Here is a 22,048-nt window from a genome sequence, read left to right as displayed (position 1 = left end):
GCCTCTTAACTCATTAAAGTCCCAGTATTGATTTTCCTTTATATCCGACATCCTGCTCTTGTGCGTTGCAGCAGGAAGAAACGCTTTGCCTTCTGTTTGCCATCATGTGAACTCTGTAAACACTCTCCCTCATAAACTGCTGCAGTTGAGGAATGAGAAGCAGGCCCTGTTTCTACTTTACACAGCCTGAGGTAGAGGGAGGAAGAGGGGGGATGGGAGGGGAGAAGGAGAAGGAGAAGGAGGAGAAGAAAAAAAAAAAAAAAAAGGCAACTCACACTCTATTCTGTATTTCTCCATTTCCTGGACCTCGGCGATGGACTCTCGCAGGTCATCTGTGAACTTTTTGCGGTCCTGGGGATTGGGAGCGTTAAAGTTGATGAGGACTTTGATGTCTGCACCTGGTATCGCTGATGTGAGCCGGATTCCATTTGGGTAATCTGGGGCGACACCAAGAAAAAAAAAAAAAAGAGGAGAAGAGAACTTCACTCGAGGGCCCATCCATCAAACCCACGTTAAAACACATTGAACGAATCTGTGTGAAGTTCGGAGAGAATAAACAACGTCACAGGCCGTCGCTTTGGCGTCCCATCTCTGCTCAATCAAAGCCTGCGATGTAAACACTGTCAGCGAACGCGCCGCAGACGGAGAAGGAAGAGAAAAAAAGCGCCCAGTGCCACTTACACTGATTTTCAAACAGCATGACTTGCATCCCATAGAGAGAGAACGACTGCCTGAAGCTGTACGTCACCGAGTTCTTCTTCTTCTGGAAGATCTTGGTTACCTGAAATAAAGGAGATGAGATGTTGGTTTTTGGAGAGGAGAGGAGAGGAGAGGAGAGGAGAGGAGAGGAGAGAGAGAGAGGGAGAGGGAGGGAGGGAGAGAGGAGGAGGGAGAGGGAGGGAGGCGAGGAGGAGGAGGGAGGAGGAGAGGAGAGAGAGGAGAGCGAGAGGAGGGAGGAGAGGAGAGGAGAGGAGAGGAGAGGCCTCTTACCACTAAGAGGTCATTGAACAGAAAGATCTCCCGCTGGTGCAGGCCCAACTTCTGGAGCTTGTTGGGATCTGGCACTTCAAACAGACGACAGTAACAGACCAGTCGGCGATGGGGAAGCGACAGAACCTACAACAAAAAAAAACCCCGTCACAAGACTTGAAGTGAGGCCACTCTCTGCCGATGTCACATCTGATGCCAAGAATCTCAGAAACCTTCATATAAAATGTAATAAATGTAATAAATCAAGCTCATATTTTTCAAATAATCTGGAATCGCTTTCACTTCTTCCTGCTTGGATGATCACTGTGCATTTGCCGTCTAGATTAACGCCGCAGCTGATTACATATTTAAGCCGTAATACCTGATGATATCTTGCACAAAAGCAGTAAAAAAGGATTTTCATCCCATAAATGTCTGGGAATGACACTGAAAACCCACTTTAGAAATCCCTTTAAATGTAATATCCAGTAAGATAAATGAACAATGCTTAAATATGAGTGTGACTTCTGGATATTTATTCTACTTACACATCCCAGGCCGTGATGGAGCGATCCAATCTAAAAGAGGAGACAAAGTGAATGTTTTAGCTTCTAAAGAACCTCATAACGTCCATACACAAGAAGGTGGTCTTTCTTCTGGACTCGTGGGAGTGTGTAATAATGTTGGAATACAAAAAAACACTCTCTGGAAAATTCCTCCCATGGAAGCCAACACTGTGCAGCATTATTATTATTATTATTACATGGGAGAATTCCTGTGTGGTTTCTCTGCTGCAGCGTTTTAATCAAATGTCCTCGTGGGCTTTTAATGCTACAGCTAAACGGTGACAACAGATCCTTTTTCAGTATATTCAATTAACGCTGGCAGAACAGAAGATTCCAGCTGACTGGAAATGGACTGAAACCAAGTCCTCAGAACGAGGCTGCATGGGTTAATCCCACTTTTTATCGTTCACACATGAAAGCAACGTCATCACCTGCAGAACAATGCGGGGATTCTGTTTCCCTGTTGCCGAGGGGCTGGAGCAGAACTACATTTAATATTGGCTCTGTTTTCATTTTATTAATCAAAAAAACACAGCTGTGTGCCGCCGTCAAACAGTCAAACTGCCGTTTTAATTTTTAGACTCAAACCATAGAGAACACATGCAGGAAAGATTACAGGTATTTAATTACAGTGCGAAGTGTATGGTTTGATGTGTCCTAAATGGATTTATCTCAATGATTATCTCATGATTTTTGGAGCTTTGTTGTTCTTATCGACCGTATTAATGTGCAACTTCAGTACAGTAACAATATGTTGTATTGTTTGTTGTTGTTGTTCTTCTTCTTCTTCTGATGTACAGCCCTTTGTTTCAGCTCTTGCCGTTTTTATAAATAAAGTTGGATTGGCGTCGATCAGTGTTTGTCAAACGTGGAAATACCGATGTTCTCAAATGTCTTGTTCAGTTTTAATGATTTCTATTCACATTTATGGAGCTGAAAAATCAGAAAACTGGTTTTAATTCTTCAAAAAAAAAAACACCGCTCAGACCAATTAGTCAATTGTGAAAAAATAGTTGACGATTAACTAAGTCATTATTTCAGCCCTAAAGCAGATTATTAAGTGTCACACGTTCAGAATCCAAAATGAACCAAATGTAAAATAGGATTACAATTTACCTTTAAATTTTCCGAGTTATGGTGTTAAAAAAATCAATAATAATCAACTAAAGGTGCTCACTTAACCCTAACCCTGATAATATATACATAATATAACACAATACAATCAAAACTATAATAAAAGGCTGCAACTAACAATTATTTTCATCATTGATTCATCTGTCGAAAACTTGTTTGTGCCATAAAATGTCAGAAAATGTTGAAAACCTGGAAATGACGACGTTCTCAAATGTCTTGTTTTGTCCACAATCCCAATATTTTCAGTTTAAATTATTTCTTGGTCAAATGGAGCGATGGAATCACAAAGAACTGACATTTAGGAAGCTGTAAAATCTTGAAAACTTGATTTAATTATTGAAAAAAAAAAAAGAAAAGAATAGAATTGAATAGAATAGAATCGGTCTGTTATATTTTTAAAGGCTGGTTTAACAGAGAACCCTGATTCTACTGCAACATTTACCCTCCCACCAGAATCTAATCAGCTGGTTCTAGCGACGACACAACTGTCTATTAACTGAAGAATCTATAGCATCCTCGAGTGTAACGTATCTATTAAAGACTCGCAGAACTGCTGCATTTAATCAGTGCAACAGCTACACCAATAAAAGCTCGGCGTGTGGACAGCTATTGTACTTAAGTGGCACCGAGGGCCCATTTTTCATGAGACTGCAGCAGCGCCGGGTGACTTTGGTTAGTGTTAAAAGTCTAAGTCCAGGAGTGAATACCCATCTGAACGTCCCTCTCTATTCCTATGTTTTGAGGTTGTTGTTGTTGTTTATACAGAGTGACTCTGGGAGGATAAAGCTGTGAGAACATGGAGTGCATATTCAGAGGTTAAACTCGTGCGTTGTCAGGAAAACGCTGCAGCATCTTCAGAAGTCAAACACATATACAAAGTGTTACTCACCGGTTTCTTTCCCACAATCAGCTTCTCCACCTTCTGCACCTGGGAGACATGGTCTTCATTGGTCTTCAGCTCTCGCTTACGGATCCTCTCATAGATGCCAACCAGAGTCTCCCTGGGTATGTCCTCACCATCGTCCACACCTGGACCACGGGGAGACAATAACAACCACATTTATAACAATTGTATTGCTGGAGCTGGAAAAATCATGCGTCTTCTAATGAGGAGACAAGAACTTCATAACCTTATTCATTCAAGTGACAAAAATCCAATAAATGGAGAGAAATTTACACGTGTGTGCAAATATTATATGACATTTTCATCACGGTGAGATATCTGCAGAATCACAAAATCTGTCATGAAACAATTTCGTCTTATTTGATGAAATAATAATAATGATATTCATTCATAGAAGCAATTTTCATTACAAATTGTCATAATAGTATTCACAAATAACCAGAAAGTCAGTAAATAATATTAATAAGAGGTATATAACATAATATTATTATATTCTATGTCCATTTACACATTTGTATTTATATTAACGCATAAAAAGCAACTTAAATATGATTTAAACCATATTATTTGAATTTGTGTCACTCATTTTAAGCAAAAACTAAATTAACAAAACAAAAAAAACAGTGTAAACAGTTTTAATGTGTGATATAAATCAGTTTTTTCCACTCCTGCAATAATAAGACTGATACATATTTATGTACAAATAAATAGTCCAGTATAATGTTAAACACATCCTAGAATAAAGGTACAGTCAAAAATACCACATATAAAACGTCAGTATTCACCTCTTAAATTCTTGATGAAGTCCTCCAGCTTCATCTTCCTCTCAGGCTTGACGTTGGGACTGTACATGTCGGTGTTGAGGAGGATGATGGCAAACGCCAGGATGAAGATGGTGTCAGGGTTCCGGAACTGACGCACAACTGTGGGGTTGCAGATGCAGTAACGCTGGCTACAGACACAACAGAGAGAGAGAGACAGAGGGAGAGAGACAGGGAGAGAGAGAGACATGTTCACAGTGAGGATAACACAACGCTGAAAACAACAAAAACTGTGTTTTCCCGGCAAGTTCTGGATCAGCAACTTTCAGGCAACAGATGTAGAAATGAGCATGACATCATAATCATTCACTTTCTGCCTGAGTGAGTGAGTGAGTGAGTGAGTGAGTGAGTGTCTCTCTGTGTAACTATCACTCTGTCCTCAACATGTTAAAGGGACAGTTCAGGTTTTGTGAGGTGTGGTTGTATGGTACCGACATATCACCAGCCTGGGATGCACGTTATTATCTGCACAATATCAGCATCAGTATCAGCAGATATTGGCTTTAAAATGGTTTTATCGGACACCAATATCTGCAGATATGACTAATAATGACTACAACACGTTTATTTATTTTACTCAATGAAGTACATTTGCGACAAGAGCAAAATAGGATGTTAATTCCACTACAGAAAAGGCTAAATGACCTCTGCATTTGGGTGCAGGGAAAACCGTGTATATAATCGACATCGTGTAGGTTATCGGCCCAAGCACGACCGATATATCGGCATATCGGATATCGGCAACATCCCTATCACCAACACTCACTCTGTCGTGTCAGTGATGGATACTCACTACTAACAGAAGGAACAACACAACACTTAACAAAAGGCTGACTGAATAAAATATTACCTCGCTTAAGTTAATGAAATCTTAGGTTTATAAACCACTGACTCTCCTGCACCAAAGTCCAGAGCTCAAAAGGTCACAAGACTTGAGTGTAGAGTGAGCGGTTTACAAACTTCAGCTCTCTAACAGTGGGAAAAAGCAGCAGGTGTAGATTTGAATGTTTCTTCCTTCTAACAACAGTCACAGTCACATCAGTGAGGGTGAGAGAGTGATATGATGAACACATGTGTGTGACCGGGCGACCTCACCTGAAAGCTTCGATGAGTCGCTCCACCTTCTGGGCTTCGCCCTGGACACGGATGTGGTTCTGAAATTTCCTGAGGGCCTCGTCCAGCTCCATGCTCTGGAAGTCCATTTCATCAACCACACAGCTGATGCACAGAAGAGAGAGAAAGTGAAACAAAAGACTTCCATGTCAGTCGGAGCTCAGTGGATGTAGATTATATCATTACAACACTTTTATCTTTTTCCTCAGATCACATTTTGCTAAAGCAATAGCGCTGATGTTTTGGGTACATTCTGTTTCTCTTTGTTTTGGAACATGCACACAAGCAAGGACATTATTTACTCAAACTCTTATTTTAATCGCTTCCTCTCGTTGCTTTTTATCTAACAGCTCAGGAAACCAGGAGGGAAGAAAATAAACACACTTACTCTAGAACATCTCTGTTGAACTGTTTTTGTCGATTCCCCAGAAATTCTCCAATCATCTGCCTGCTCAGGCCCTTCCTCTGCAGCAGGAAGTGAGCCACACCCACTGGTGTGTCGGGGATGAATCCTCTCTCAGTCAGGTACTGGATGCCTTTTTCTGGCTTCCTGGAAAATCCAATATGAACAACATGGTTAAGTCGGGAAAATGTGGTATTTTGAGAAGACAAATAGTAATATTTTCAATACTAATGTCATTAAAGCTCAACTAACACACATTTATATGACAGATGTATGTAGACATGTAAATGTCACTGATGTGCTGAACAGCTGACAGAGCTATTCTCATACTACGGCCAAACAAGTAGGTCAAACAGATTGTGAAATGACCTTTGAACATCCATGACACAGATAAAGCTCCTGAATCAGTTGGGGAAATTCTCCGTATTTGCTTCAGCTTTGAAGGACAAGATATCAACGGCGAGGGAAATGACAGTTTGAAAAGTTATAGTGAAGGCAACAGTAGCAACTTCACATTTGTCTCAACAGCTCCTGGGGTTTGGTTGCTAAGTAACAACAGATCAACACCTTGGTCACAAACACCTCATGTGAACACGTCCACAAACAGCTACTATATAAGTCATTGTTATTATATGAATAACTGAGCGACACTGCGTCATATTTTGGATAAATGTTATTATTCATCTACTAACATAGGTCGGGGTGGGAATCACATGGTAGCTCACGATACAATACATGGGCCACGATACCAATAATATCACGATACGATGATTCTGTCATGATCAATCTACTGCAAGACAATCATACAGCGATACATCACGTAACTAAGTCCTGTTCAAAGTGCAGGATTTCTCTGTTTATTCACAACATAGAGAACAAAGTGCATAAAGTCTCCAGCTAGAGCTAAAACAATTACTTTATTAACCGATTACTAAAGTAATCGTCAATTTTGTTTTGATAACCGATGAGTTGATTAATCGGTTTGAAGCTTTGTTCATTATTAAAACAAGATCTCTGAATAGTTTCTTCTTTTCTTTGCACCATATAACAAAGAAATCCTTAAAACTCAATCATTTTGGTTGTGGACAAAAACAAGACATCATCAGAACGTCATCATTTCCAGGTTTGACAAACGCAGATCGACATTTTTTTAATGTTTTCTGACATTTCATGGACCAAACGATTACTCGATTCATAGTAAAAATAATCGACAGATTCATCGATTATGAAGATAATCGCTAGTTTGTTAATTAGATTATCGATATTTGCCCCGGCGTATCGATTATCGTATAGAACGATGAAGGACGACTATATATCAATAATGACAGATAACTCTACATGTGCATTAAATGATGTTCCTAATTTCCTCTTCTGTGCAAAAATAATCCTTCAAAATGCAATTAATCACAGCTCATTACAGTTTCCTACTGCAACACTGAGTGAATGAATGACTAACATCTTGTTCATTAATTGGGACATTAATCATTGCGAAGCACCTGCTTCCACCACTTACTTGTTGAAGAGGTTCAGGCCGATGCGGTAGTGTCTCTTGCGAATGACGTCGTTGCTGAAGATGGGCGAGTCCCAGCTGTTGCGAGTCTCCTTGTGGTACGTCTGCTTGCTGAGCGTCTGCTCCCGCAGGCTGTCCCGCGACGACGACTCGGAGCTGCAGTTGATGGTGTCGTTGGAGTTGGACGTGCTGTTGATGCTGTCGTTGTCCCCGTCGGAGAAGTCGGACTCAGACTTGCTCTGCCGGTTAGCCGAGCCGTTAATGGCCAGGTGGCTCTCCAGCTGGCGGTGCCGGTGGCGCAGAGGTGCGTCGTCGTCGCGGGACGGCGCCCGCGGCGGGGGGCCGTGGGAAATGTGTTTGGGGCTCGCTTGGGACGATGTAACAATGTGGCCGTGCGGCGGCTCGTACACAGGCGGCCGCTTGACAGAGCCGCGGTCAGAGCGGTCGCTGAGCTCCACAGAGCTGTCACTAGGAGGTTCAATGGTCAGCAAGGGAAGATGGTCCATTCTAAGACGCTGCTCTTGGCACTCCAGGGAGGGAGTGCTGCGGCAGCTTGTGTCAGTGTCACGACCCTCATCCTTAGGGTCAAGAGGCCAGTAATCCTGGGAGGAGTTGACTGACCGCAATCGCAAGTCTGATTCTGTGCTGGAAGGCTGCTCCCCCGACCTGGACAGAGCAAGAGAGGGGGACATGTCCTCCTCATCTATGAACAGAGTAACATCGCTATATGACGCCATTGTTTCATCGTGCATGCGTCCAGCTCCCCTGCGGTGGGCCTTCACCTGATAGGGAATCACCCTCTCCACCTCGGAGCAGCCCATGCTGTCCGGGTCGGGGCCTTCGTCCCCCTGAAGGCTGCGACAGTTCAGCGCGTCATCTATCGACTCCGCCAGAGACTTGACCTGCCGGGAGAAGGCGTCCTCCAGCTCCGTGATGGTGTCGGTCAGGTCGCCCTGCGGAGGCGGGTGAGCCGCCATGTTGGCCTGTTGGTGGACCTCGATATCGCCGCACCCGGACTGCACCATGGACAGCGGGGAGCCGTCCTCTGTCATGGACACCTGCCGCCCTTCAAAGTAGGAGCTGTGCACTTTCTCCGGGCCTTCAAACGACAGCTGCATCCTCATGTTGGACAGAACGATGCGCCTGGACATGCGGTTCTCAGACATGGAGCTCCGGAGACGTTCAAAGTTCTTGTTCATCTGATACTGGCGGAAGGCTGTCTGGATGGTGCGCGCTGCATGCCGAGTTATGAATCGTCCGCCATATTTGCGCTCCAGCATCTCCACCTACCGAGAAGATGGAGTGGATTAATTCGGACGCGTAGACACCACTGGGGAACAACCAGGAATCTTTGTTTATAGATGTGGGTGTGCGAGTAAATCGTGCTTCCAAAGAATTGGTCCAGAAGATCACTTCTGTGACACGTTCTACGTTATGTTTTCACCAATAAATGAAATCCACTGTCTCGCTCACAGCAGTAAATGTGAGTCAGAGCAAGAGGAAAATCCTCGGATGTGGTAATAATACAGCGTGGTGTAGTGTCTGAGGTTTTATCAATGGACACATCACAACCACTAATTTCAGGCATCGACACTCACAGGCATTCTCCCACCGTGGGCATAGAGTCACAACACCCACAGAAACACCAGCAGTCTCCGCAGCTTCACATCTTTGCAGCAGCTGCTGCTGCCCCACATCCACTCTTCAATTTGTAGACGCTATTATTCAGACGTGATAATAAAATAAAAAAAAAGTAATAAAAAAAAGCAAATACATCTAGACTCCAAAGTCCTCTCTCCAACTCTCTCCAAGAGAATTGAATCCATTTACTGGTGAAAAACAAGCTTTTCAGTGGAACATAAGGTAGAATGAAGTATCGTTCACGATATATTCACTAAATCTGTGAATCCTCTATGTGTAGACGGTCTACATGTTCAGTGCTGAGGTGTACCTGTTTGTCCTGAAGGTCAGCAGAGAGCTCATAGCTCTCAGAGAGCGAGCGCGACCGTTTGATGGCCTCCTCCTCAGCCTGCTTCCGGAGGATGGACTGCGAGTGCTGGAGCTTGGGCCGCCGGGGCCTCTGAGGCCCGGGCTGGACCCCGTGGCTGTAGAGAGGACTGTCGAATCGGTCGGGGCTGATGGCCGAGCCGTGAGTCACCGGACCCTGACCATAGCTGGCTCCGCTGTCCAGGGAATGGCCACCGTCATTGGACCGTCCATCCCCTTCGACACTGCAGAGAGAGAGAGAGAGAGAGAGAGAGATGATTAGAATTTTCATCTTCTTGTTAAGAAAGTCAGATGGAGATAATTCCATTTTTGAGTCAGGATTCAGGTGAGGAAGAATAATCAGGTTAATTGCAGCTGTCGCCCTCATCCATCATTTAGAATGTCAGAGAAAAATGAGCTGATCTTCAAGAACTTTCATCTCTATAATTAAAAAACTAAATAGGGAGAGAAACAAGTGAAGTGCAGCTTCAGGATTCAGCTGTGACACAAATATGACATGAAATGAATGTCTGATTGGCACATATTATTGTTTTTATTCATCTTCATTCATTTTTCTTGTTGTATCTCTGTGGTCATGTCCTTTCAGTCAACTGCTTGTTATCTTTTAACCAGTTTTAGTACTTCTTGTGTGAAAGATTTGGGTAAAATATCCATTTAGATCATTTCTTCTTTTTTTTTGACATATAATGCGATGGCAAAATGACCTGCAAAAACAATGTCAACATTCCCTCCAATAGTTACTCTAAAACAAGTTGAAAAGTATTTACTATTGTACTGTATAATGCAAAGCAAAGAACATTAACACAAATCAAAATAGAAGAAACTGCAGCCTTTTCCGTTGCGTCGAATTGCGATTTGATTTGAAAAGTCTTCAGATCCAAATACTGCAAACGTCCAGTTGTGTGAAGTCGGCGTTTAATTCCCTCTCACACAATTTATATACAACCAAAAGTTTACTCACTCCCTCTCGCACTCTGCCGCTTTACAGGGCGACTGCTTACTGCGGAAAGACCGTCTGTTTTCTATGAAATGCCAACTCTTCCTCCATATCTTGTCCACCATACTTTCAGGCGAGTCACGAGTCCAGAGTGCACGGTCTCCTCCAGGAAACACAAGCCTCTGCCACGTTATGAGCCAATCAGTGACCGCCGGGTTGCGTCATGTTTGCCAGAGTGACGACGCGCTGCTGCTGCTGCTGCTGCTGCTGCGATGCAAAGTCCAGAGTGACCGAGCAAACACGGCACGAGTGGACGTTCAGAGGAACGCACCCGTGGGTGTGAGCGGTGCCAACACCTCAGTTAACTGACTTCACACTCACTGTGGTGCGTTCACTGCACACCGACTGGCAGACTAATGTGTTTGAACTGTGACTCGACACACCCGTGCAGTGTACACAATCCACTTCCTTCACGAAGGCAGCCGCCAAACAACATCCAGTGATGGAAGCGTGCCAGAAAACAGAAAACAGAAAATAGAAAACAGCACTGGGTGAAGAAGAGGAACTGAATGTGGTCAAGACAAGTGGAGACTTATTATTATTATTATTTTTTTTAGTGTTTGTCAGCACCAGCTTTTTTGTTTTTATGTGTGTCGAATGATGTCATCATTGGAATGAGTGAAAGTTGGTCTTACGACATAAGTGAAAAAAATCACATATGTGTACTTTACTTTGTTATTTATATTTCTGGCAACATTTACTTTTACTCCACTACATTTCCTAAATAAATCATCTCATGTGGTGATGCTCATCTTGTCACAGTAAATATTGGGGGTGAATCCTGACTTCGCAATATGTAAAAGAAAAAAATCTTTCAGCTCTATTGCTTTAAAAGAAGTACTAAAACAAAGTGAATGAAGAAGAATAAAAACAGAACGTGGGGCCCTTGTGTCTTGTTCAAGGACTAGTGAGCAGGGAAGTGAACCCACAACCTCCTCGATTTTTTAACACTTTTACTTGTAAAACTTACGTACATTTCATATCAGAAAATGAAAATAAGGGACTTCAACTTCTACCAAAGTCATTTCCTGCGTAAGATACTTCTATAAGATACAAGGCGAAATAATATTCATATATATATATATATATATAGGTCACACTACACACTTGACACGTTAACCTGTAGAAGCTTTTTCTTGTGAAAACATTGTTATTTTAAAACTACATGCACGTTTCCTGTATTTTCTGAGTGTGTTCCAACAAAGCCATTGAGAAATAACTACTCTGTCGTTATAGCGTTACGGAAACAACTGATGAAAAAGAGACTTGCACAGTGTTATAGATTTACTGATGAGGAAGCACAAATCTGCACAGCATGACAATGCAATGTTTACGGAACACATCAATACAAGACTCTCTTTGGTCTTTGAATTCTAAAAGCCTCCAGCATAAATAATACTCTGCTGCAATGATTCACACATTATGTGAATCCTATGACTTATTACAATGCGGGATGTGATTTAGGTGACGCATGTTTGTTTGTCTGTTTGTCTCAGACTGGATTCCTTGAAACTTGAGGAGGAGGAAGAAGACGAAGCCGTTACATGTTTGAGAACATCTGATGAAGGGGGTGGATACAAGAAGAATTCTGAGACAGGGATATTTATGAAAACAGGAAAAGTGCACACTGGTGCTAGTATCTCTAAAAAAGGGAAACTCTGGTGTGCATCTGGACAAAAGCCTGTATTTTAATGTTGGCAGAGTTCAGTGTACTCGGAGAACTTCCCAGTTCACAGTCTGCAACTTGGCGAGTAGAGGCCAGAGGAAGAATCAATTCAGATTTTGGATCTGATAAAAGGACATGGCTGCGGGACTATTGTTTCACTTTCTTTAACGTTTTAAGATGGAGCCGTTTTTGTGTAATTCCAAATAAATGATGCAGATATCATGTGAAGAGTGATAATATCTCTGATCTGGTTAAATTTGATGTGGATCCGGATTGAGATTCACATTTTAGTGCTAAAGATGCAGGTTCTGCGACTTTTTTTCTGTTCTGCCATATTTTAAACTGTAGTATTGTAGTGTATTGTAAGTAATTCACTTACACGTGACTCTTGTGTGAACCACTTTGCTTTAAACTGATCCGTTTCTAACACAAAAATCCTTTTTTTGACCTTAAAAAAAAAGGACACTGCTGTTTTTCAAACAAATATTGGAAAACATATCACAATATGAGCCAAAACTTGCATCCAGACTGCCAACGGTTGTTGGTTCCAACATCCGGGACAGTCAAATGTTAATATTATTACTTAAACCCTGTCAAACTAAAAATACAGAGGAACTGGAAATGGGAAGTATGTTATTCACATGTTACAAACGCTTAAATCATTTGAATTGCATCTAAATATTTAACATTTGTTCTAATACAATAAACAGGCTTTTGTTTTTCTTTGCCTCCGACGCCAAATAAGTCGCGTGTGTTGATTCTACACAACCATTTATGCCGCAGTGTTTATCATTTTCAAACACCGCCTCACAAACCCGCCGAGCATTTAATCCATTATGTCACGTTGATTTGTTGTTCCGTTGTGTAATTACGGACTATTCCGTTTGCGTTGTTCTGCATTAACGCTCGCGATTATTTCACAAACAGACGTCAATTAGAATGTAAAGGTTTACGCCGTTATTGACAAGACAACCACGAGTGCTGAATCACTGAGAGCACAACGAACTACGAGCTGCTTTCAGTAGATACCGCGTACGACAGTCGGTCCTCTGCGGTCTCCAAAAAAACACATTCAGTGTACACAGTAATGACAGAGACCCAGAGCAGCATCTTTCCCTCCATTTTGTCTATTCTGCTGCTCTTTTCCACCGACTGTGTGAGTAATAGTGGACGTCCAGCTGGAGTAATTGCTGCAGTACTTTCTGCTCTGAGGTCAGTGAAACAGACAGAGTCAGGAAAAAAGCAGCGTTTTAAGTGCTGTAAGGATTTTAAAGGGGGGAAAAAAAACCAGAGGGAGTGAACGAGCCGAGCCGAGCCGAGCCGAGCCGAGCGGGATGTTACAAGACAGGACTCACAACCAAAGCCAGAACTGAGTCATGCTATCATTCATATCAAGACATTGCTGCTGTTGTTGTTGGAGTCGAAAGACGAGGTTGTCCGAGGATAGCAACGGCACCCTCGCTTGAAATGCGATATTAGCAACAGCTACCTAATATTGTCTGTCGCTCCGTCTGGGTCTTTATCCAGCGGGAGCCCGCATTGGTTCGGATGCAGGCATGGATAAGTATGTTAGCTCAGCTGGCAGTGATTTTCAGCCATGAGATCCAGGGATTTGCGGGTCGGGGGTGTGAGGTGGGGAGAGAGAGAGAGAGAGAGAGAGCATCTCGCTTATTCTTCTCTCTGAACACATCCTGAACAAACAGGCCCAGGCCCCTGTCCAGGCCTCAACCCATTCCATGAGTCGGACCTGAGGGAGAGACATTCCTCCATCCCGGAAAAGAGGAGTCACATCTACAGGGAATAGAACAAGGCTAATGAAGTGCAGGCTGGAGTCACGGAGGAAGAGAAAGCCACAGTGTGGAACCGACGTAACTCCCAAACCAAGTCGCAGAGCAGACAATTCATTTCAAACTCCTGTTTTGGGATTTTTTTGCTTGTTCTTGTTCTCCCAAGTTTTAGAGACGTTAACAGTTGAATGGGACGTGACAGTAAGCTGGTAACTTAATTTAAAACATTAATGTCAACTTAAAATTAAATCGCCTTTCTTGGGTTAATGAAAATAAGACATAAAATGCACAAAGTCTTGGGGTCGGGTTGGTTCACACTACTTCTTACTTGATTTTTAACACCAATGGAACTTTTTCCTGATGGGTTTATGGTCTGAATCACTAGTTTACATTAGTAAATTATTATTATTATTATCATTTTGAGTGAAACAGACTCTTGTGTCTACTTTTCCATCAAAAATCAAAAAAAGCCACATCGGTTGCTGCTGACAGGTTTGTACACAAAGTTCCAAAATATGTATTCCTTCCATTCCGCAAATTTACTCCAACCCAAAACAATTATTCTGTCAAAATATAATACAACAAACCATTAAGCAACAACCGCTGAATGGAGCACATCCTCCTGCTAAGTGGGAGGTTCCAAGAACTATGAAAATGGTTTAAGATGTGGCTACAGGTGGACAAGCCCTCAGTCAGGCACACCCCCACCTCTTCCAGGTATCTGTTTCCAATCAAATCAAAGATGGCAGTGGCCAACGTACGAAGCTTCAAAATGGCCGTTCTCAAAAGACAACTTATCTGTCTTCTTCTTGTGTTGCTGTTTGTGTACTTGAACATATCCGGAGAACAGACTCTTGTGATCGAATCAAACAGAACATCCCTGATCTCACCCCACATGCACTGACAGTGTCGGCGCCAAACCCAACAAAAGCAGATGTTTGCTCAGAGAGCTCATAAATACAGATGTGTTCACCAGCCTCTGCAACACAGACGCAGGTGAGACTGGACCACACGGTAACGAGTTAAAAGGTAAACAAAACCTGCCAGATGCGTCGGCCACTTCGGCTGCGACGAAATGGATCATTTTGTGTAAAGGCTATAAAAAGAAAGCGAGGAGCAGGTCGGGGATTTTAGCGTCTGACACAGCTGCGAGCTGGAAAGCTTCACTGGCCGACAGACGGACAGAGTCACTCCTGAGAGTCTGCAGCAGGCGAGACACAGTCGACTGGAGCCTCGTAAGACTCGTGGACGTGGAGGCGCGGCGACTACTGGAAGTCGTACACTTGAGGTGCAGAAGTGTGCGACTTGAAACTGTCATCGTGGAGACACACGAGTTATCAAAGTGACGCCACACATCAGAGCTCTAACCTTTCCCCGTATTATTACATTCTGAATAAAAGTTGAATAATTAGTAAATACAAAATGCTTTTCTGGTCTTGAGGAGTACTTATAGTTTGGATTTCCATATGCTGACACATACGGAACACCTAAAATTATACATCTACACTTTAGCATCCAGGGATCATACATGCAGCCTTCCTTTTGGTGAGAAGACAACCTAATGTTTGTGATTGGGTGTACTAATGATTCCCTAAAGCCTTGTTTCCACCAAGCAGTAGACTTTGGTTTAGTTTGGTACATTAAGCAATTATTTGAGTTTCCATGACTTGTGTTATTTTGGTGCCCACTGAGTAACGTAGCGTTTTTTCGCACCCTTCCATTGGTCCAGCTCCTGGATGCTGGAGCTTGAAACACTTTCCAGGACTCAATTCCATCTTGCAGCAGGTTAAACACAACAGTATATTGCGTCACAGAGAGCAACAAAAGCCATTCTTGGACATTTTTGAGAGGAATATTGCATTCTTCTTCTTCTTCTTCATTGAAATGTGAAACACACCTGCAGTGGAAATGTCAGCAAGTTCAGGACGTACCTTTCCAAACTAGAGATGGGAAGATACAGTACCACGTTTTTGTGTCCGATACTGAAATCACAAACTCTGACATTTTAGACCATTTATGAACTATGAAGCACATTTGTATTGTTCTCCCAAAACAGAAGAAATAAACAGCCCAAATATGACTCTGCTTAACAATGTTGTTGTCTACATCTTTACAGGATTGTATTGTATCGGCTCTGTCCAATATCCAGTGATTTTGACCAGTATCGGACCGATACAGATACTGACCGATACCGATGCTGAGCTGAACTGTATTTTACTGCTTGGTGGGAAAGTAGCTTAAGTTAAGCTTTGTAAACTGACACCGTCATGTGGATTGATTATTATTTATAGATGATTTATAAAGAGCCTCATTATCGACCTTAGATGTGCAAAGGCTTGATTCAAAATTCCAATGTTACCTTTTGGCTGCTTTAAAAAAGAACGACTCCAGTCTGTGTGGAAATACTTGATCCTGCATTCTTGTGAGCTTTAAAGTCATTACAGGTCTTAAAGGTCTACATTTTGGGTTGCAGTATGGTTGCAGTCGAGCCACATCTGCCCGTCAGGTTTCATCCTAACGTTCTGATTAATGAATGAAGGAATGAATGAAAGCTGGCGGAGAGTTCACCATGTTCATGAGCGCCGATCTTTACAAGAACAAACACGAGCCATATTTGCGAAGCACAGACGCCGCAAATTAAAACCCACGCGCTTCACTTCAGTGCGAGTGTGAGGAGTCTCTGACGGATGTTCCGCGGATTACTTCCACACATTTACTCAAAGTAATCGGAAATCAATACAATTCCCCCGGTGACTGCCAGGCCTCTTTCTGTCTGAATCAAAGCATTCCTGCTGTCAAGACTCTCATCAACAACAACAACAACAACAACAACAACTACTACTACTTTGTTATTTATTATGTCTCCATAATGAATAATTAAACTCTGACACAGTACACTCAGCACCTGGCTTTGAAATTTCATGTGAAATCAACACACACAAAGTCACAGCCAGTAAGCGGGAGGGCCACGAAACACCACAGGAATGCCCTTCAACTGAGCTGTGGTGGTGGTGGTGGTGGGGGGGGTGAGGGGACCCAGCTCACAGATGGATTCTGTACAGTAAGACTAAACACACCATGATATCGCTCTCTCTCTCACACACACACACACACTCATACAGTGACTCAGAGAGGGGACGTGATCTGTTTTCCATTGAAAAGGAGTCACAGTTGAAATGGCAAAACCTCCTGCTTCATGATCTTAGTGACTTCACTCACATTAATCCCGTCATAATTCCAGTGTGGATTATGTAAAGCCGTCTCAGCCTGGTGTAACCTCACTCACAATGACAAAATGCACTCAAACACACACACACACACACACACACACACATTTCCCACTCTCCCACTATTCCTCTTACCAGCCGTTGAGCTCCAGCTCCAGCAGTGACTGCGTCTTCTCTGAGTTACACTGCAAACACCACATGCTGGCCGGCACTCGTACAGACGGTGGAGTCCAAACATCAGTGTTCCCACTCACCGGTCCCCATTACTGCCTACAAGGTTTTCCTCTCACAGACACACAGACCTCAGAAGTGTCATCTCCCTCCTGCAGCTCGTGGCTCTCCGCTCCTCACAAACATTCCCATTTCCTTTGCTTCCTAAGGACGGCCGGCGAGCATGGTGAGTGAGTGAATGAGTGAGTGAGTGAATGAGTGGCAGTCTGCAGTGTCTGACAGACAAGTCAAGCTCTTTTTCTTTTTCCTCTTTCTTCCTCTCTGTCGTCGGTGTGCCGGGCTAGTGGGAGTATAAGGGGGGGCGGAGGCTGGGAGACTGGAGTGAGGGTTTCTGCTGCCAGGCCGTGAGCAGTATGGAAGGGGGGCGGGGTGCAGGGGAGAGTGTGTGAGTGTTGTAGCTGGGTAGAAGGAGGAAGAAGGGGATGAAATGCCTCCTGAACACGGTTCGTAATATGAATTGTGCAAGGGAGGGAGACTCGTATGACCCTGCGGGGGGGGGGGTTTGACACAGAAATGAAAATCACATTTTCAGACATCAGGGAATGGGAACAACATGTAAAAAGAAGATGGCGAGGGAATGAGAGAAAGACATTTTAAGGCGTTAAAAGCAATGAGAGGATGTAGAGGGGAAGAATAAATATATTCTATTTAACTTGACTGTTGTCGTTGTCCTACGACACGAGCACTAGTGGAGAATCTAAAATTTGACACCCTCATCAGTCCAAAAATGCACTGGTCTCGATTTCAGGATGCTTTTCCTCGCTGCTGTCTTCTGTGTACCAGTTTTCTTCTGTTATTGCCGGTTCAAAGCCCAGGAGCGGGAACCTGGGCCAGTTTGTGTCCATTTCGAACGTATACAACTGCATTATACGAGTGCGTCAGTCTGACTTTGAGAAACTCGATTTAGTGCAATCTCACTCAGGCGAGCATGTACCCGATTTAGTATCCAGGTACAGGATGTGACATAGACGTGAGGTGGAAACACGTAAAAGGACCAAGCGTGGGAACAAGTGTGGCACAAGGAGAGATAGTTGTAGAGGAAACTGAGTTTGGGAGTGTTCAAATGTCAAATGCCTTTTGTTGGCATTTCTGTTCCACACACAGGAGACAGCACCTCTAATAATAGAGTCTTTTATGGCTGAGAAGTGACTGTAAAATGGTCTCTAAGAAAAGCACCACCGAGGATTCTGCCGCTGAAAGTCACACTAATGAAGAGGTTTTTCCTCCTACCGCCCTTTGATTTTCAACCTCCTCCAAATCGGCTTTCTTTAATTCCGACGCATAATGTTATACCGTTTAAAAAGAAATGCCACCCATACGATGCCACGGCGGCTAAACTCGCCCGGCAGTTCCTTGCATCCAACTTTACGAATGCAGCCGACTGAGCCTTGTCTCTGTTTCGACAGGCCGGAGACTAATCACCCCTTTGAGAGGAGGGGGTTGGGGTAAACTGCCCTCCAGTCAAAGGTATTTTCTATCTAATGACAACAGGCACAGGAAACAGAGGAGAATGGCTCCCACATGGAGCCAGTTTACAGGGACACCAATCATCTCCACACACACACAGAGAGTCTCTGGAAGGAGATGTTGATATCCTCTAATTACAGACGTGAACCTCTAAAATGATCACCTTCCCTGGACTGTTTTCATCTGAGCCTTCAAACGAGCGATGCAGAGAGAAGGACAAAGCAAAAGAAAGAGTTGCTCAGTGAGGGGAAAAACTTGCGTACAGTATCTCCACATGTGCCATGAATCAGAACAGGGACTCGCTTGCCATATGTGACTCAGGCAGAATCATTATGAGCACACAGGCAGACAGGCGGACAGACAGACAGACAGACAGACAGTCCATGACCGGGCCAACTGGTCTATTTCAGTTTGAGACCTTGGCGCTGGACTCTGGTGACTACAGCTGCTAATGTGTTGTGGAGCTGCTGACACTTGTCTTTACTTACAGAGACTCAACTATCACGCAAACCTCTCCACTCTGACTAAAAGCCATTTCTTCCTGACTGTCAGGATATGATGCAAACCATGCTGTTTTAAATTATACATGCTTCAGTTAAATTAAGTGTTAAAGGTTTAATTACTGCAGAATCTCCACACTTCTGCGGTTTGAGGAGTAGACTTCACTTCAGAAACGTTGTATGGCTACTTCTTTGTGTTTTTTATGTCATACTCCAACCTCTTTGAAGTTGCCTCGCTTTACTTGCGCAATTTTGCTCTTGCCTCCATCTGTCTTGACATAAAACAAATCACTTCCTGTGTGCAGAGCAGAAGTGTCTCCAGGCGACACAAGATCGAAAACGCAGAGCCAGTTGTGTGGAGGTGATGGGCTTAATCAGCGTTGTGTGACAACAGTTTCAATGTCACGGAAATATCTTAAATTTATCTAAATGTTACGGACTGCGGCTTTAAGACAACCCTTTAATAAAACTTGCACCCATATTGTTCTGCCCCCTTTATTACTACCAGAGCAGGCTTTGGTTTTTTTTTATGGTGGCAGACCTCAGGGAGTGTCTAACAAGAGTTTATTGTTTGGGAGTCAGATATGAAGTAATATCTTGGTCTCATTTTGAAAATTAGCATGCAAAGCTTATTAAACCCCAAGCAATGTGATTGTTTCAGTATGAGGCTCGAGGGCAGCATCGGCATTTTAGCATCTAGGAGAGCTCTGCTGAAAATGTTGAAATTCGCTGAACTCCAGATAAAGCAGAGCTGTAAAGTGTGTAAAGTTTTTTTTTTTTTTACAAACTTTAAGACACTTAAAGAAGCCTGTGTAATTATCTCTGTCTGCCTGCCTCACAGTCTCGCTATTCCTCCTCTAGTGTTACGATCCAGTGCAGTCGTCCCGGCTGAGTGAAGGCCCACTCCATCTCCCGAGCCCTGGCTGCACAACGCTCAGCTACAGAATGATGTCATTGAGAATTCCAAGCAGAGGCCCACTCTCCGCTCATAAAATGCCATTTCTTCAACTCAATGCATATGTTTTCTCTATGTGTTTCGGCTCCTACTTCACCGCAAAAGCCCCTCCCTCCTGAGTTTAGCTTCTTTTTCCTCTTCGCCTCTTGAGTTAGCGTAAAGAAAGTCAGATACATTACACATTGGAGGGAGGCCAAAGAGGCATCCGCGGGTCAGCGGCACACTTTATCAGGTGCATTCCCACAACTGTACGGTCGTATGGGAATATTATCAGAAGAACAGGAAAACTTACATTTTCCCCTTGTAGAGAGAATGAAACAAGACAGAGCATAAGGGATGACAGGGGTGGGGGGTGGGGGTGGGGTGATAGCTTCCTGGAAAGTTGGTCACAAGTTTTTGGCGCCATGTGCTCCCATCAACATGACATCATGCACCGTTTCTCATTATCTGCTTATGCGGGATGCTGAGCAACTAAGACCTGCGCTAAGAAATGGAAAATAAAACAAAAACTCAGTCCATGCCTGGTCTGGAAACAATTACACCCGGGGCTGATGTCATAGTTTGATACTGCAGCATACTAAATGAGATGTAGTGGCCCGTTTTAGCTTTGTGAACACAGAGGACCTTGTGTGGGAAGAAAACAAAAAACAAAACACATCTTTCCCCCGGTAAATTCTCAGGAACAAATAATATCTGCGCACTAAATGGATCTGGCAGGACGATTTATAAATAGAGTCGACAGAAGAGTAATTAAAGGGATATGCGGCCTCTTCATCTCATGACATCCTGGCAGCAAAGCTGGAGCTAATGTGTTGCTGTTGGGATCCAATGGGAATGATCAAAGACCATCAGTAGCAAGTGATGTCTGAGAGGGTTTTTTTTCTCTCCTGTTCATAACCAAGGAACCCAATTGAGATCCAAACAATCTGTTTTTCCAGTCATATGGAAAATGAAAGAATCAAGTGGAGGAAATGACCAGTTTTTGTTGCCTCAAAACACAACTTAAACGACACTACCAGGTAGTACTGCAGGTAGAGCACTTTGTGTATGAAAGCTGCATTTACACTATATGGACAAAAGCATTTGGCCACATCTGGTAAGCGTTGAATTAAGGTGTGTCAATCTGGCTGTAGGACAAGCTCCAGACATACATAGGGCAGTTTGGACAATGCTACGCTTCCAACTTTCCCTTTTCTATTCCAACACGACCTTTGTGCCCCAGTGCACAAAGCAAGGACTGACCCCAACCCCGTCGAGCACCTTTGGGATGAACTGGAACAGAGATTGTGAGCCAGACCTTCTCGTCCAACATCAGTGCTCTACAGAATGAATGGACACAAAGTCACATAGAAACACTTCCAAGAAGAGTGGAAGCTGTTATAGCTGCAAAAGTGAGACCAACTCCATATTAGAGTACTGCATATGTCTTTGTATACGTCATTACTGTCCCTGTTGGAGTAATGGACAGGCGTCCAAATACTTTTGTCCATATAGTGTATAATTCCAAGTGAAATGGACTTCTGCATCTGGAAACACTGTTTCCAACCTTGGGTGAACCAATCAGAGGGAATTTGACAAAAGCCCCCATTTCCACCAAGTTTGGTACGTCAGGCAATTAGTGTACCAAAAATAACCAACCCATACTAACTTGTGTTGGGTTGGGAAGCTAAACAAACTGCAGTTCCTTCACAGGTCGACAGAGAATCATGAGTCTTATGTGTTACAGTAGGGAAAAGCAGCTGTGTTCTGTCTTCTTTGCAGCCTGCAGCCTTCTCTCAAACAAAGCCCGTC

The 22,048-nt window shown here is 43.4% G+C and overlaps 1 protein-coding gene across 9 annotated transcripts in view; it reads right to left on the bottom strand.

Annotated features, from left to right (window-relative positions):
• LOC122777375 (IQ motif and SEC7 domain-containing protein 1-like) overlaps positions 1-22,048 on the bottom strand; it is a 119,394-nt gene that overhangs the window by 9,801 nt on the left and 87,545 nt on the right. For 7 of the 9 annotated variants that reach the window (XM_044038570.1, XM_044038571.1, XM_044038577.1 and 4 more), the window contains 10 exons: positions 9,372-9,651; positions 7,424-8,706; positions 5,896-6,057; positions 5,490-5,612; positions 4,359-4,525; positions 3,559-3,698; positions 1,518-1,547; positions 991-1,116; positions 682-781; positions 276-437 (listed from right to left, as the gene is read on the bottom strand). In XM_044038570.1, coding sequence (XP_043894505.1) covers positions 276-437; positions 682-781; positions 991-1,116; positions 1,518-1,547; positions 3,559-3,698; positions 4,359-4,525; positions 5,490-5,612; positions 5,896-6,057; positions 7,424-8,706; positions 9,372-9,651 — 2,573 coding nt within the window. Of the gene's footprint in view, positions 1-275; positions 438-681; positions 782-990; positions 1,117-1,517; positions 1,548-3,558; positions 3,699-4,358; positions 4,526-5,489; positions 5,613-5,895; positions 6,058-7,423; positions 8,707-9,371; positions 9,652-10,388; positions 10,529-17,239; positions 17,919-22,048 lie in introns of those variants that run through there. The other 2 variants (XM_044038576.1, XM_044038573.1) reach the window with 2 other exon arrangements.

The sequence above is a fragment of the Solea senegalensis genome, linkage group LG11 (assembly GCF_019176455.1).
Source record: "Solea senegalensis isolate Sse05_10M linkage group LG11, IFAPA_SoseM_1, whole genome shotgun sequence".
Classification (NCBI taxonomy): Eukaryota; Metazoa; Chordata; class Actinopteri; order Pleuronectiformes; family Soleidae; genus Solea; species Solea senegalensis.
The sequence above is the reverse complement of the archived record's forward strand: the minus strand, read 5'-3'. Positions and strand labels throughout refer to the sequence as shown.